Source organism: Etheostoma spectabile, chromosome 4, assembly GCF_008692095.1.
Source record: "Etheostoma spectabile isolate EspeVRDwgs_2016 chromosome 4, UIUC_Espe_1.0, whole genome shotgun sequence".
NCBI lineage: Eukaryota > Metazoa > Chordata > Actinopteri > Perciformes > Percidae > Etheostoma > Etheostoma spectabile.
The window spans coordinates 14,090,058-14,106,113 of record NC_045736.1 but is presented as its reverse complement, the minus strand read 5'-3'; the positions used below and the strand labels follow the sequence as shown (position 1 = coordinate 14,106,113).

Sequence of the window (16,056 nt, the reverse complement as noted above, 5' to 3'; positions counted from 1 at the left end):
CAGGACTATGTTAGCTCACTAAAGGACGGCATTGAGGGCATGCTGACAGAGTTTGAAGACAGCTGGCCGAGCCAGAAGGCTGGCACCAGCCGGACTGTTGTTGATGACGCTCTGGCTAGCAGAGTTAGTGATTTTGTGTCTAGCATCCGAGCAGCTAATGCTAAAACCGGCAGACATGATGATGGTCTCTATGGTGAACTGACAGCTGCTGATGTCGGTGAGTCAGTCAGTCAAAATCCTGCTCTTTCCAGAGGAGGTGAGGTGTGGCAGCCACATACACTCACCATACAGGTTCCTAATGCTACAAACAGGAACCCCTCAACGTCTCATGTCACTTTATCTACCTCTGCGTCTGGTTCTACCTACGAGCCTGCTGATGCCTCCGTCCTCGTTTCTCCTAATAAGTCCCCACAGTCCCACTGGAAATCACAGCAAAGTCACACTTTGGAGATCACTAGAACAGTCACTCATAACGTCAGACAAACGCAAGACAACACCACTACCAGGACTGTGCATTGTACCACTAGTGTAGAAGGTGGGAGCAGTCTTGCAGGTATAAACTCTGAGGTGACCATGCCAGGGTTCAGCGGTGTCTCTAAGCCCTTGACAGAACCGGTTCGCCCGTCTGAGGCGCTCTCCAGTCAGCCCTCTGCATCCATCCCCGGTCCCGGCACAGCCCAGCTCCCCCGGCCATGGCCCTGAGCTCCCTCATCAGCCAGCTGCAGCCGGAGGTGTTCAACAGCCTGGTGGAGATCATCAAAGACGTCAAGAAACACTCGCTGCAGTTCTACCTCCACAGCCCCGAGCCAGGAGACCAGGTTCATGAGGACGTCAAGGTAACCCTCATGGGCAGTTAAAATGTGATGCCTAGATATAATATTTCAGTTTTAGTTGTCATTGAAGAATATGACAGACAGATGTGTTTTTTTTTTGTGTGTGTGTGTGTGTGTGTGTGTTGTGTGTGTTGTGTGTTGTGTGTGTTGTGGGTGTTGTGTGTTGTGTGTGGTTGTGTGTGTGTGTGTGTGTGTGTGTGTGTGTGTGTGTGTGTGTGTGTGTGTGTGTGTGTGTGTGTTCTCTCTTATGTTGTAGAAATACCTGTTGAAGCAGGGTAACATGGAGCAGAGTCCTGTGACCTTTCTGAGCCAAGAAACCTCTGACAACAGACTGCTGGTCATCATCAAGAACAAAGACATAGCTGGACACATACACAAGGTACCTCCGAATAATCAGTTTCACATCTATTGACTTCACTTGCAGGTCCACAGAGGGTTACATTCTGTGTTTGTTAACCTTCTTCTTGACTTTTCAGGCGGTTTACAGTTTGCGGCTTGAAATATTTGTATGTACAAAAAAAAGGGGGGGGGGGGGAGTTTGGCAACCGCTGTTTTGAGCAAGGCAGCCTTACTTGTAAAGCCTATTTCAGCAACATGGCAATTCCAAATGTACATAAAACATTAAAGAGCAGTAAAAAATAAATGAATATATTTTAAAAAAATAAGACAGATTTGGAGTATAAGAACTAGAAGAAGACATTACATTTTTTCACTCTGTTGATGTGTTACACACAGGCCCTAAATACACACACAGGCACAAACAGGACTCTATACATGCAGTAATGGAGAGATGTCGGAGTGAAGCCCATTAAAGAAACCCCAAGCAGGGGTTGGTTCCTTGCTCAAGGCTACCTCAGCAGTGCCCAGGAGGTGAACTGGCACCTCACCAGTTACCAGTTCAGTCTATTAACGGTCCGTACCACTGCCCCAAGAATAGAAGGTTACAATGCAATACAATTTTAAAATAAAATGCGGTATTAAAAAGGAAACGTCTTCAGCCTTTGCAGTGGACCTGCAGTTTTCTGGGAGTTTGTGTCAGATATGTAGTGCATAAAAACTGAATGCTGCTTCTCTGTGTTTCGTTGTGACAGACAGCAGACCCGAGAGGTCTGGGTGGTTCATGATGTAGCAGCAGATCAGAAATAAACCGTTCAGTAATTTACAAACCAACAGAAGTAATTTGAAATCAATTATTTGAGGGACAGGAAGCCAGTGTAACGCTCTCAGAACTGGAGTGACAAGATACACTTTGATGGTCAAAGCACTTTCTAAGGAATGGTTAATAAACTGGTAACATGTTTACTGCCACTGGAAGGAGTTCAACATCAACCATAGTCACTGTCTACTTTTCACACTGAGCAGATATACTGGATGACTAACAGTGGGTGTGTTTGTGTACACATCAGATCCCCGGTCTGGTGTCCCTGAAGCGTCATGCCTCTGTGGTGTTTGTGGGAATTGATACACTGGACGACATGAGGAACAAAAGCTACAACGAGCTTTTTGTTTCTGGGGGCTGCATCGTTTCGGACGAGTTAGTCCTCAATCCAGACTTCATCACTCACGGTAGGTCAGGGATAAGCAAACCAATACTGTTATGAAACAATCCGATCACTATTGTTTTGTGTTTTGTATCCTGTTCATTACTGGCTTGACCGCAGCAAAGCAGGGTACAATTCACAATGTCCTAAAGGTTAAATGAGACAAACAAGAATATATACATTTTCACTCCATTCCCTTAGCCCAGTTCAGACCAAAGATTTGCAACAAGATGAAATCTTTTTGGAAAGTTTCAGGGGAAAGTTGCATTGGTCAGAACCAGCCCGTCTCCGCTCTACTCGAGCCAGCTGATGGCGTTGTTGCTTCTCAGCTGGTCAAGTTGCAGAGGTTTCAGATTGTAAGGGACGTCAGCGGTTTAACAGCTTGTAAAGTTGGCTCCAAACTAGAAATATAATAATCCATAATCGATTTAATTTCCATATTGAAAACTGTCAACTGGTCGAAAAGTATTGGGCCGGGCGCCTGGATAGCTGTGTTGGTAGAGCGGGTGCCCATATACTTCAACTACTACTACTATTCCTCGACACAGCGCGGCGGGGTTTGACTCTGACCTTTGCTGCATGTCATTCCCCATCTCTCCCCTTTGATGTCTTCCAAAGGCCTACAAAAGCCCAAAAAAAGAGTCTTAAAACGAGTGCGGTATAAGGTCAAGCTAAAACAAGCTGTAGCAAGTATCTCTCTGTCACTATCGCTCATTCTATTTTAAGCACTACAAATGATATCAAGCTACAATAAAGCCTGAAATGTCAGAAGTTAAAACGGACGTACAGAGAGTTGTTGCTATGGAGAGTATACAACATCTAATGCCGTTTATTGGTGTAAACGGGCAGGTTTCAGAACGCTGCAGACTGGTGCGTTTGAGCTCGTCTGTGAATCTGTGGTCTTAACTGGGCTTTGGATAATGTGAGAGTAGATAAGAAAGAGGCTCCATAGAAGTAGGATTGGTTTAATGTAGGTTCACAAAGATAAATATTCAGAAAGGAAAACCAAAGTTACAATTTATGATACAAATTAAGACGGAGAGGCTTTGTTAAAAAATGTAAAGGTGCCCTGCCACACGTATTTCATGACTTTGGGGTAATGTCGGAAGTTCTACCATAGACTCTGTAACATTTGTTTTGTGGAGAAAATGCTTTGGTTACCTTGGTTACCTTGTTTCAAGCCATTCTAGCGTTTTATAAAAAAGCCTTGCAGGAAGACTCGGCTCAATTTGTGCCAGTTCTCATTAATATTCAACAAACAAAGCTGCTTGACTCTGATTGGCTAACAGCTAGCCAATGAGAGCCTGGCTATTAGGATCCATTACCCAGCACAACTGGGCGAGTCCATTAATATTAATGAGCTCAGGCACCATGACATCAGACTGACCAGCTGTTGTGATTGGTCTGATTTCTCCTCTTATTTCTTTCCAGTAGCTAGAGCTGACAGAGGAGGCAGCAGTTCATCTTCACATTCACAACATAACACATAACACATATATGAGCCTAACATAGTTCAATAAATGCAAGTAAAAATGCTTTTGTGTGGCAGGGCACCTTTTTTAAAGAATGGAACGTAACGGATTCATAACAAATACCAATTAAAATTTATATTTTAGGTGATTGTAGTATTTCCTGTATTCTTTTACTCTTGTCCTACATTAGTCCCTCTTAAAACATAATTTTGAAAAGTTTATTTTTAGGAGATGCAACTGTAATTTTGTCATAATTACGTGTTCTGTCTTTTTGTAAATTTTGAAAATACAAATACATCACTGGTAGTGAACTTGTTTGTATTTATTTGACTGATGATGTTGTGCAGATCGACTGGCTGCGCTGCTGATGATCCTGGAGCAGCACAGTTCTCCAGAGAGCGTCTGGAAGTGGAAGGTCCACTGCAAAACCCACAAGAAATTAAAAGAACAAGCCAGGTACTGACACTGTGTCAGCACTGTACACACACCACAAACACTGCAGCCTCAAGGTGGAACTCTAATATGTTTAATAACTGAATGGATTAACAGCCACACTCTTGTTTTTAGAATTAAACTTGTATTAACCTTTTAGAATTGTAGCCAGTTTTTGCTTGGTTTCTCTCCTTTTGTTTTACAGGTTTAAAGTGCAGATTGTCTTAAATTACAGGCGGGAAAGTAGGTCTTTTAACGTGTTGTGTGTTTGGTCATCAGGTTCAGAAGAGATGCAGCCAACCTACTGAACGTACTGTCAACCTATCACAAGCGCCAGATTGTTGAGTTCCTCCCATATCATCAGTGTGACATGATGAACCATCAGTCCCCTGACCTGGACTGTCTCATGGAGCTCCAGGCCCGATACACCCAGTACCGACACACAGTCTTCCTGACTGGTACGTACAGTACGTGTTGGGTTCAGTAAGCAGGACTTGTCTTACAATCCCTGAAGATTCACTTTAGCAGCATGGAGTTGGTTCTGGATATGTTAGTCAAGACCTGTGACTCAGTATTGCTGCTGCGATTTGAAAACATGATTTACCTGTTGATCTGTAGTACTGATGTTACCTGTCTTTTTATAACGCAGAGCATCATTTTGAGCAGTTCGCTGCCTACTCTAGTAGCGGCATCATCATGGCCAATATTGAAGAGTTACTGCACAACTTCACCAGACTGGTCGGTAACCATGAGATGAAGGACAGTCAGCCAATCGTAGATGACATGCTGGCTCCCAAAGGTCAGTTGTGGTTTTTGTGAAATGTGTGTAATATACGTCAATATCCTGTTATGGGGAGACACTACAGGCAACACCATAATTTTTCAATTTTGAGTTTTTGCTTTCATAACATGTCTTCTTTCAGACTAGTGGAGAAAAAACACCCAAAAAACACATTAAGGTGTAACTTACACTAATGCTTACACTTTGTCTATTTGCGCCTGTAGATGTGTCCTACATTCACCAAAAGTTAGTATAATGCCTTGTGCTTATTTCAACATATATAATATACATTTCAAAAAAATAATATTGTCTTAAGGTGATTAAACAACTGCAGAAGTGTCATGGTGATATTTATTATATTTTGCCTATTCACCTGCAGTATCTTCCTTTTAAAAAAACAAATAGCTTGAAGCGTGATCAACAACCATCAAATGACATGCTGAGTCTAAATGAACATCTTTGTCTTTGGATGCAGTTATAAGAGTTATCATTGTCAGACTCCCAGTGTACAGCTTTAAACAAAAAAAGAAATCTAAATCGGTGCAGCAGAACTAGAGATGTCGTCTTTTTATTACATGCTTTGTTCTTTTTTTTTTCAAATCCTGGTGCCTACATTACCCACAAAGCAATTTGATCTGTCAGAGGTTAAAGTTTGTTATGTATTTAGTGGCTAATGTAGCCGCCAGCCGTTAGCCACAAGCAGAGATGAGGAGCGACCTACAGAGGTCTGGTAAGCTCACTTCTTTCACACCTCCAGATTTTTTCATCCTTATATGCAGTAGGACTCCCCAAGGCCTTAACGTGGCAGACTTTAAAGTGTAAAATTTGCCCTTCCCCCTCTTTATGTAACATAGTGATTGGGGAATAAAATAACCTGTGTTTATTATTCAAATCCCTGTCAATCATTTGAAAAGAAAGCATCATTACAAATAGCTGGGGAACCTTCCTTCTAGATCCTCCCAATGCGTGCTGCGGTTTCTACCCCTGTTCCACCCCTCATCCGTCTCGCTGTGTTCCAGCGTCTGTAGTTTGTTCAACTAACTGCTCTCCTCTGTCCTCAGGGCGCGGGATGCAGCTGAGTCATAGTGACGCTGTGTCAGGCTCTGAACGCTCTCCCTCTATCTTCCCAGAACCCATCTATCCCCTCCCCTCCAGTGATCAACCCCAACATCTCCTCCAGCAGTCCGGCTCCACCCTCCCCGCTCCCTCCAATCTGTCTGACCAGCTCGTCCCGGACGCTTCCTGTAAGGACGGTGTGCCGCACCATTCGGACACAGACTTTGAGGTTCTTCGACTGGCCATCTCACAGTTACGGGCTGAGCGTCAGGCCCAGCTGCAGCAGCAGTTGGACTCTCAGGCGGAGTTGAGCATCAACTCCCTCAAATGCTCCCCTCCCAATCTCGTTGGTACAGGTAGCGGTCACGCTGCCCCTGTTTTAGCTCAAGGAGGTCCCACCGAGTCTGTTAACGTCACTCATGACAGGAAAGCAATGGCAGCCAGTCTGGAGTTCCTTCACTCAGCATTACAGCAGGAGAGGAGGGAGGACGGAGCAGAGACTCCCACAGAGGGGCGGACAATAGGAGGAAGTCAAGGAGAGGCTGGAGATCAGAGAGAAGGTACTCCAGTGAGAGTAGTGGGGTTCCTGGGAGAAAACAGGGGTCCTAATGATAGTGACACTTCTAGCCCTTTGTCCATTCAAAGCACAGCGGCCATGATGGCACCAAGTACACAAACAGGCTCAACCAATGACCGGACAGAGATGGTAAATCCAACCGAAGAACCTGTATTTCCCAAAACAGATAAACACACTGCAGCCTCCTCGAGTAACACAGCTCGTCCTGAAGAAGGCGACGTAACGAGGTATGTGAATGACTACTTCAGACTTTAGGTGTAAGTTCTGAAAAGAAATGTAAAATAATGTTACCCTGTAAGCCCCGTTAACTGTCACGATCTCAACATTAACAAAAAGGTAACCTCGAGTGTCACAAGTTTTGTAAGAATCAGGAGTTCTCAAGGAAGAGATTCTGTTTTTTTAGGGAGGATTTTAATCCTCCAGTTGCTCTCAGAGTACACAGCATGTATGTGAACAATGCCTCAAAAAATATGCTCAATCTCTCATTATGACAAGATAGTTGTATTTCGTATAGGCTTTCTTACTCTCAAGAGCTGTTGCTGTTGGGTTTATCTTTTACGCATGCCCATCTGTGAAGATTTCTTTCGTGCCATTGTTGCACAGGCCTCTCTTACATCCGCAGTCATTGCTGCGAGACCTGAGAGCTGCTCCACTTTTTTTCTTTAGCACCAAGGTAAGCAGTATGAAGACTTCAGAATCTAGCGGTGTTCATCTGTGTAACGCCTGCCGGAACCAGCTACATCCTGCCGTCAGATCTACATCCCGGCTGCAAAGCGTTCCTTGGGCCCTGTCCATGCCGGGCTGGCGCTCACACCACAGGCCACTTGCCAGTTCTGCGCCTGCCTACCAACAGAGGAACTGAAGCGAAGGCGTACACCTTCTCAGCACTTCAAGTTGAAGACGACAGCAATGGCAGCTGGGCATACCGTCAAATTACCATCTTCACCAATAACATCCTGTAGCGGGCATGAGTCCACTGACTCAGCTCCCTCCAGAGAGGGTTCTCTTGCCGGCTCTCCCTTCTCGCTCTTGGGACCACTGGAGCTTGACGTAGGAGCAAACTACGGAGCACCACCCTTGCGACTTTCTCTGTCTCCGGGGCGGTCAGGAGCCTCGCAGAAGCGGCTTTTTCCTACGCACTAGACTGGTCACCTGCCCGCTATCAAGGCACACTTACTCTACCTACCCGGCATCATTAAGAAGGCGGCGGAGATGAGAAGCTTTGCGATGCCGAAAGAGCAGCCTGCACCTGCTTGTGGCCTCTTGGGTGGAAACGTCTACGTCCATGAGTCGCCGGCCAGGGCGGCTTCATAGGCAAAGCTATGACTGCTGTCCTGGCGCTCACCACGGCTTCCGCGGTGGCGCTGTCCAGGATCATGGCACCGCAGACAATGTTGCAGTGGAACATCTGGCTGCGCATGTTACAGTTCCCCGCCGAGATCAGATCTAAGCGCCTAGATGGTCCCATGTGATGGGCTGTTTGGACAGTGCCTCAGGATTGGTACAATCCACCTGCAAGAAGCGGCTGAGGAAGTGGAGAAACTACGGAGACACACCTGCTGGAGAGCAACAAGTCAATTAACACAGAAAGTCATAACAAACTCCTTTTTGTTTGAAAATGTTTTCCTTGAGGGTTTCTTCCCCTCTTCCTTACAGCAACGAGGCACAAGAAGCGCCTCACCGACTCTGCCCAATGCGTGCATTTTCTCCTTTTGTTCTACGCACAGTAGGCGAACACAGCAGCGTCTGTGTCACTGGCTGTGTGATGCTACCACTCAGGCCTAATTGCAGAGGGAGTGGAGCCCCCTCAGGGCATCCGGGGACACTCATGAGAGCTTAATTCATAGATGATGTGCTGATCTGCGTTTTAATACGGAATGATAACTGGAGCAAATTCACCTGAATACCAGCTGTGCACCTCTAATCTCACAGTCGCTTGTTAGTAGGCTGCATAGAGGCCTGAGGCTGATTGTTGGGAGCAGATTTCACGTCTCGCAGCTGTGATAAACAGTAACTGTGGACCTAAGAGAGACCCGGGCAGGGCACAAGCGCGCAAAAGAAATCTACACAACTGCGCATGCACAAGGGATAAACCTAATGGCAACTGCTCTTAGAGGGCCATGCCTTTACTCACAGAATCTGGATTTGAAGTATATTTAATACCCAGCCCTGTAGTGTGATAGCATTATAAACTGTTGCGGTTTTTAGTTTCCAAACTGTTTCTAAAACGCACTGCTGTCATGATTTCTCTTCTGCAGTTTGCTTGTGTGTTGCTGCTTAACCCCTTCTTGTTTTCTTCTTGTAGAGACGAACAGTCAGGCCAGGAACAGCCAAGAGGAGAGGGAGCAGCACCTGGCAACAGCACTGTCAGTGGCACCAAGGTAACAGGAAGTATCACCATCGTAACAGACCAGGAGGTGTGTTTGCATTTCCTAGAATAGCGAAGAAATGTCCTGCCTTACTCTGCCTCTGATTGGCAGTACTCATTGCCTTTGTTGGTTGGATTGAGATTGGTTAGTGTGTAAGAATTCCAGGATCAGCCAATCAGAGGCAGAGTAGGGCAGGACAAGTCATCCCCATACTAGGAAACGCACATTTGTGACCAGGAGGGAAACTGGTTCTAATAGACTCCAAAAATCAAATGAAAATGTCAACCTGGGCACTGCTGAGAAGCCTATGCCAGTCCGTTCCTTTAGAGCTCAAAATTTTGTTTCCGGAGGTAAAAATACCATCATTTTTTATTATTAGCCATAATGATGACATAATGACAAATAATGTCCAAAGTAGACTTACCATGAACTACAAAACTGTGAAACAAGGATTTATGCTCCTGCAGAAGCCACAAGTCTGTTTACAATCAACATTTTATTAAGAAAAACAAGTTTCATTCGCTACACTACCCCCAATCCTTAGCGTAACAGCGACGTCTCTGATTGGTGGAGCTCTCGGTTACCATGGAAATGTTTCCAGAACCCGCCTTGACACTATATTTGAATCTACTAAAGAAGGGCCTTGGCTCCTATGCAGCACCCAGTTTGATACTTATGATAGATTTTGGAGACTGTCAGAACCGGCTAACATGGCGCCCGAACAGGTACCCCACTAACGTGTAACTGTGTAAGAGCCATCCAAGCTACATCTGAGTACGAAGCACATTAAACCTACAGTAACAACCTACAGTAGCAGATGAACTAACCTAACCCCGTAGCATTGTATCAAATGACAAAAACAAAGTCATACAATTTGTTTAGGTAACAGAAACAAACAATCCCCAATCTTCTTTTGGATTCCACCCCCTCGTGACCTCTCCTACCCGAGCATTACCTGACCTCATGCAGGAATGGGGGCAAATAAATGGTAAAGCCACCAGAGAGAGTTGTCCCCGAGCGAAAAGCCAAAGAACAATAGACCCAGGCAGATGGCCTTTTGAAGGTGTTGGGAGAATACTCTACAACCCCCAAGGTGTTCCTCTAAAAGCCCCAACTGCTGCATTCGCACCACCACAGGATTTGAGGATATTCAGGGGTGAAAACCCTCCACCTACCCATAGGCGTAGTGGCATTAGCTAAGTCATGCCAGGTCTCATGGTTACACCACTCAGATGCACAATGTCTTCAAAACAGTAAAACAGGAGTTTGGTTTACATAGATCACTAATGTGCTGCCTTAACCCTAGACCGTTAGCAGAGAGGGAGATGGGCCTGACCATCACGGCCCCCACCCATCTTCTATCACCTGTTCCCAGACAGAAGAAGGTTTTCCACAACTACGTTCCAGCGCCCCCACCAGAACAAATGGAAAACAAGCGGGAAAACGGCAACGTGGAAACGCGTCGGGCTGCACCCCGCAACGCCTGCAGCTGTACAACCACGTGGGTGAAAAATTCAACTATACAACTCTCAAAAACCCCGTGTCCTGGAAGCACATCACCTATTACAGACCAGGATGGGTACCGTGCCACCTGCCATTCTTCAAGCCTGGCAACCGGTATTGGGAACTGAAGGCTAACAGCACGGTGGTCTCCAGTGGCATGGCACCTTCATATGGGAAAGGTCCGAAGAGGGTGGCCTGTGGAGTAATCTGTTACAACCACTTCGAAGGCCCTTGGTGCGAGGTCCAGTCCCACAATGGGGACGGGGTCTGTTTCCTCACCACAAGGTCTGCCATCTCCCATCGCCTGTGATGAGGCACAGACCACGGAAGGGGGGGGGGGGGCAGAATGTAAGAGGATGACAGGATGTTTACCGAGGGTCCGAGCCAAGCGTGCGTTCTGCCAGTGCTCACTGCACAAGCCAGAAAAAAAAAAAGGAGACTGACAATTTAAAACAAAATGCTCTAATCTAACCTATGCATAATAACAGAAAACTTAATGCGCATGTGTAGTCTGTGTAACCTTTTGAGAAGCTTTGTATTCGGTTTTTAATCATGTGATATAAAGAGACATTAGAGAGACTGAGACAGCACTCTTCACAAGAAACCTTGGAAAAGCAATCTCATAGGGCCGGGCGATATGGCGATATATATCGTCAAATCTATATCAAATGTTTATCGTATATATGTTTCTAAATCGTGTATTGTGAAGTCAAAAACAAGCAAAGCGCCTTATGACAATAGTTGCGCTCCTTACGTTCATTTTGCACTAAAGTGCTTCATAAAATAAGAAAATACTGTATATTTCATTTATCAAGTACTCAATTCACACAGGAGTAGTAGTGGGTACCAAAACCCCCAAAAAGGGTATTATTACATTTTAACAACTTCATTTATATTTGGCCTCAGCATAAAAAAATGCCACATTTTATCACAACTTTAGTTTTGTGCAGTTTTAAAAGTATAGCTTTATCTTTTTTTTTTTCTTTTTTTTTTTGAAAACTAAAAGATATCCACCTCTTCACGGGACAATACCATAATAGGCTTCATAGAATATTTATTTATTTAAAAACAAGAAAAGTGGACGTGCTATGTTGTGATCTATGTCGTCCCTGCGATACAGAGCGACCTGTATAGTGGACTAGAAGATGTTGGCTCATATCGCCCGGCCCTACAATCATATACTGTTTTTACTCTGTATGGCATTTTGTACATTATTTTTATTTTGCTTAATAAAACGAAATAGATCACTTGGTCTGTTGAAAAGCAAGTTACCTTCTCTATTTGTTCCATCCCCCCGTCCAAGTCTTGTTCAGCGACTCTGTATTCCTTATTCTGCAGTTCTCTAAAATGTTTGTTTTGCCCCTGAAGTGAACGTCTGACAGAGCTCAGGAGCCCCGGGGGGGGGGGGGGGGGGGGGACGGAGACGGGGATCAAGGTCGTTTGGCTCCAATATCTTATTTTTTATTAAATGCCTTTTCACCGTGGATGTGTCACCGACAGTGAACTTAATGAGGGTTATTTCTTAAAGGTGCCCTGCCACACGTATTTCATGACTTTGTGGTAATGTCTGAAGTTCTACCGTGGACTCTGTAACACCTTTTGTGGAAGAAATGCCTTGGTTACCTTGGTTACCTTGTTTCAAACCATTCTAGCGTGGTATAGAAAGCCTGCAGGAAGACTCAGCTCCATTTGGGCCAGTTCTCATTAATATTCAGCGAGCTAAGCTGCTTGACTCTGATTGGCTAACAGCTAGCCAATGAGAGCCTGGCTATCAGCATCCTTTACCCAGCGCAGCTGGGCGAGCTCATGAATATTAATGAGCTCAGACTGACCAGCTGTTGTGATTGGCCTGATTTCTCCTCTTATTTCTTTCCAGTAGCTAGAGCTGACAGAGGAGGTAGCAGTTCATCTTCACATTCACCACGTAAAACACACACACACACAAACACACACACACACACACACACACACACACACACACACACACACACACACACACACACACACACACACACACACACGGACCTGACATATTTCAATAAATGCAAGGAAAAATGGTTTTATGTGGCAGGGCACCTTTTAATGTAAACATTAACCTGGTGCATTATAGACATATTTGAGGGTTGTACAATTTACAGCAGAAGTTCTTTGAGAATCTCTTTTACATCCAAACAAAAATTGTAACTGAAATTTCCCTGACCTGCTTGATACCGAATCGGAAATGTAATCAAATCGGGACGTTGTGAATCGCAATTGAATCCATTTGGGAAATCCTTGCCCGCCCTAGTTTTTGTCTCCACCGTCGCGGACAAATGACCGACGTCGGAGTGAAATCGTGAGTCTTGCTAGAGTTGGGACGCGCTGATCCTAAATCTCAGTCCGAGCCGTCTGAAGTCTTTTTCGTTCCAACAAAAGTCCAATGGTTTGATATTATCGTAAGTTTAAAGTCTTTGTAGTAATTGTTTTTCGATGTGAGATGGTGTCAGGCTGTAGTCTTATTAAAGTCTTTTCAGAGTCTTCTAGTGCATGCTAGGCATAACGCAACCCAAATCCTGCTCTGCCCCGTTTACAACAGATCCAGCAGCCTAATCAGCACCTGAACACCACCCAGCAGCTCCAGCCGAGTCGCCCCCTCCTCCAGCCACCGCCTCCCAGCCAGCAGCAGCAGCAGCAGCAGCAGTGGGGCGCCAGCCTCCTGCAGCCCCCCCACCTGCATCAACTTCCCAACCAGCCTTTCACCCGAGGCCCCATGCTGGCGCCCCTGACTGCCCTGGGAGGAAGCCTCCTGGGGCCAGTTCCTGTCTGGCCGGGGGGCCTGGGCCCTGCAAGTGCTGCTGCCCTGGCCTGGGGCTTCCAGCAGGTCGGCAGGGACTTCACTGGTCCTAGACTGCTGGGGGGGTTCCACAACCCTGCAGGGCAAGGCAGCAGCAGGTACAGAGGGGGGCAAAGGGGAGGGGGCTTTAACGGGATGTAGAGAGCCGGGCTCACTAACTCGAGGAACGGTCCCTGCTGCCGTTCATGTAGCCGGTTTATTAAAAACTACCACCAGAGAACAGGAGGTGGAAACTCTTCCTGAATGCTGACAGGTCCTGGACTGGAAAGGGAAGGCGTGACCACACGCTCTCTCTGTACACAGCTCGCAAGGTTTATTCTCTAGCATCACAAAATCCCCAACATGCTGATCCAGGACCGTCGTCGTACAAATCCAAGAATCTGGTCGTTTGTCACTCGGGTTCAAAAACTTGCTCACAGGAAGACTGTTGAAATTACAAACTCATGTCTGTTTTGAATTTGTTGCTATATTTGATATATTTGATATATTTGATATATTTGATAGTGAGAGTAGAGATACAGGCAGGAAACAACAAGTAAAAAAAAAAAAAGTCGCGCTGCCGTTACATGGCAACCTCAGCGACATTTGAGGAAGAATCGATGTCTGGCAGGTGTAAATTAACAACAAAAAAATGTTGACAGGGGAACGGTGTCTTCATTAAAGTCAGTACAAGTCATCGACGCTCTGTCAGTGACCTGTGATGACTGGAAGCTTTGTATCAGCCAGTAAATAGCGTTGAACCTGCCTGACCTTTAGGCTGCAGCTACACTACTACGTTTTGGTTTAAAAAAATGAATATACGTTGCCACGTTTACACCTCGAATTCACGCTACTCCGGCGTTTCCGAGCCCCAAAAACTGGGACATTTGAAACATGGCTGCCTCCGTTTTGGTTGGACAACTCCGGGGGGGTCTTTGCAGTCTGGACGGGCACAAACGCAGAGATCTGGAAACGCCGCCGCGTCAGTCTTATCGGTTCGGAGCTCCCAGACCGCTCAGTGACGCTCCACCGCGTCGTCCCACCAAGCTAATAAATCCCTGCTCTTACTTTTGTTCACTGTTGGTATTTCTCCGAAGGACTTTCTGTATTTTCAACGTATACGTCCATGATTCTAACCGCAGAGTAACAATCAGACAATCTGCTTCCTGTTTTACACCGGCACGCACACGCCCAGTGTGTGCGAATGGTCACGTGATGCGTGTTCTCAGCCGTGTTCATATGGACGGAGATTAGTTCTGCTCCCGGAGCTAAAACTCTGGTTTTTGTCTCAAAGCGGTGCTTCAAACTGAAAACGTAGTAGCGTGGATGTTGTCTTTTCCACTTTTAAAGTCTTTGTCACAAGTCAATATATATTGGGGCTCCTTTTTGCACTTCTGTTTTAAACGTGGGAAGAGATTTAATCACTGTCGTGTTCCGTTGTTCCTAAAATACTCACTTTAATTTATGGATTATTGTTCTCTTCATTGAGAAAATGTAGTGAACAAGCATGCAAGTGGAACATCAAACCCACAGATATTGGTTTACTATCACTTTACTAGAAAAGAAAAAAAGTGCAACATTTTTTTTGTTTTAAAGTTTATCTTCCACCCTGTTATATTATATTATTATATAATATTCTTTGTGAAACCACTTTTGTGTATTTTGAATTTTATGTTCCAGCCCACACGCTCTTATCAGTCGACCACTAACACGTTGTGTCACTCTCCGAGGAAACGGTAGATAATGCCCCAAAAACTCGAGTATCACTTAGATTTTAATGGCAGTAAAGAGGAACGGTTGCGTAGTATCCAGAGTGTGGACTTATTATATGTGAAAGAAGTTGTTGTGCCAGCTTACACTACAGGAATCAGCTGTTGTAGAGTCTGATAAAAACGTACTGTATCCACTACCTGTTAGTACTGAAGAAGTCAGAAAACATTAAGAGAAGTTCTCCTGCCCCTTTGAACATGTGTGTGCAACGTTAAAAAAAAAAGAAGAAGAAAGAAAAGAACAGTAGCGGCAAGATCTTGTTTATCTGCCGTGGATTTAATCTAAGACCTGACCCGACGTGAACATGCGTCGGTTTCTGGAGGTGCTTTCTAACTCAGATCATCTTCTGACTGAATGAACGCTCTCAGGTTTAATCCGTTCAAGAGCTTTGTGTAAATATTTACCTGTTTTCTCTCTGTACGCTACTCTGATTAAGAGCATTGACTAAAATGCTAAAAGCCTCCGGTTGGGTCTCATTTCCCAGCTTTCTTGAACACAACACCAGCTTGACAGTAACTCGTTGACAGCGTTTTGTCAATTTTAACAACCCGACACCTTCATTTCCTCAAAGGAAACCTTGTTGGTGTTTTCTACAGTAAATAACGGCTGCTTATTTGTTCTCTTTGCATCATGGGAGAGACCAAGATGCACCCTGTTGTACTCTGGTACAACCTGTAAAGAAAAACGATGGAGAGACTACTTTACACGTCTTCCAGTGGACTCTGTCTTGTAAAATAATCTTGTTTTTTTTGTACTAAGCGTTTGGTGTAATACCCTGAGAGCTGTTTGTGTTTAGTTGATGTTGTATGTACAGTAGGAAGTGACTGTCTAACAATAATTTTAACTTAAAAGTCTTTTTATGTTTTTTTACCTCATTTTTTGTATTAAAATTGCCTGCGTAAACCATTGA

At 45.0% G+C, this 16,056-nt stretch overlaps 1 protein-coding gene across 3 annotated transcripts; it reads left to right on the top strand.

The window, feature by feature from the left end:
• Positions 1-458: 458 nt before the first annotated feature.
• On the top strand, positions 459-16,056 carry LOC116687986 (uncharacterized). 3 transcript variants are annotated; one of them, XM_032513748.1, is made up of 9 exons: positions 459-836; positions 1,090-1,212; positions 2,240-2,399; positions 4,194-4,302; positions 4,558-4,736; positions 4,928-5,077; positions 6,121-6,919; positions 8,998-9,073; positions 13,140-16,056. In XM_032513748.1, the coding sequence occupies exons 1-9, from the start codon at positions 693-695 to the stop codon at positions 13,536-13,538; spliced, it is 2,139 nt and encodes a 712-aa protein (XP_032369639.1). In that variant the 5' UTR covers positions 459-692; the 3' UTR covers positions 13,539-16,056. The 3 variants fall into 3 exon arrangements, with proteins under 3 accessions (XP_032369639.1, XP_032369638.1, XP_032369637.1); XM_032513747.1 differs by lacking the exon at positions 13,140-16,056 and adding an exon at positions 10,368-11,470 and having other exon boundaries at positions 6,190-6,919; XM_032513746.1 differs by lacking the exon at positions 13,140-16,056 and adding an exon at positions 10,368-11,470.

Coding starts and splice junctions, on each gene's coding strand:
- LOC116687986 (XM_032513746.1), top strand. CDS start 693: ATGGCCCTGAGCTCCCTCATCAGCCAGCTGCAGCCGGAGGTGTTCAAC. Junction 837..1,089: donor AGGTTCATGAGGACGTCAAG/GTAACCCTCATG, acceptor CTTATGTTGTAG/AAATACCTGTTGAAGCAGGG. Junction 6,920..8,997: donor GAAGAAGGCGACGTAACGAG/GTATGTGAATGA, acceptor TTCTTCTTGTAG/AGACGAACAGTCAGGCCAGG.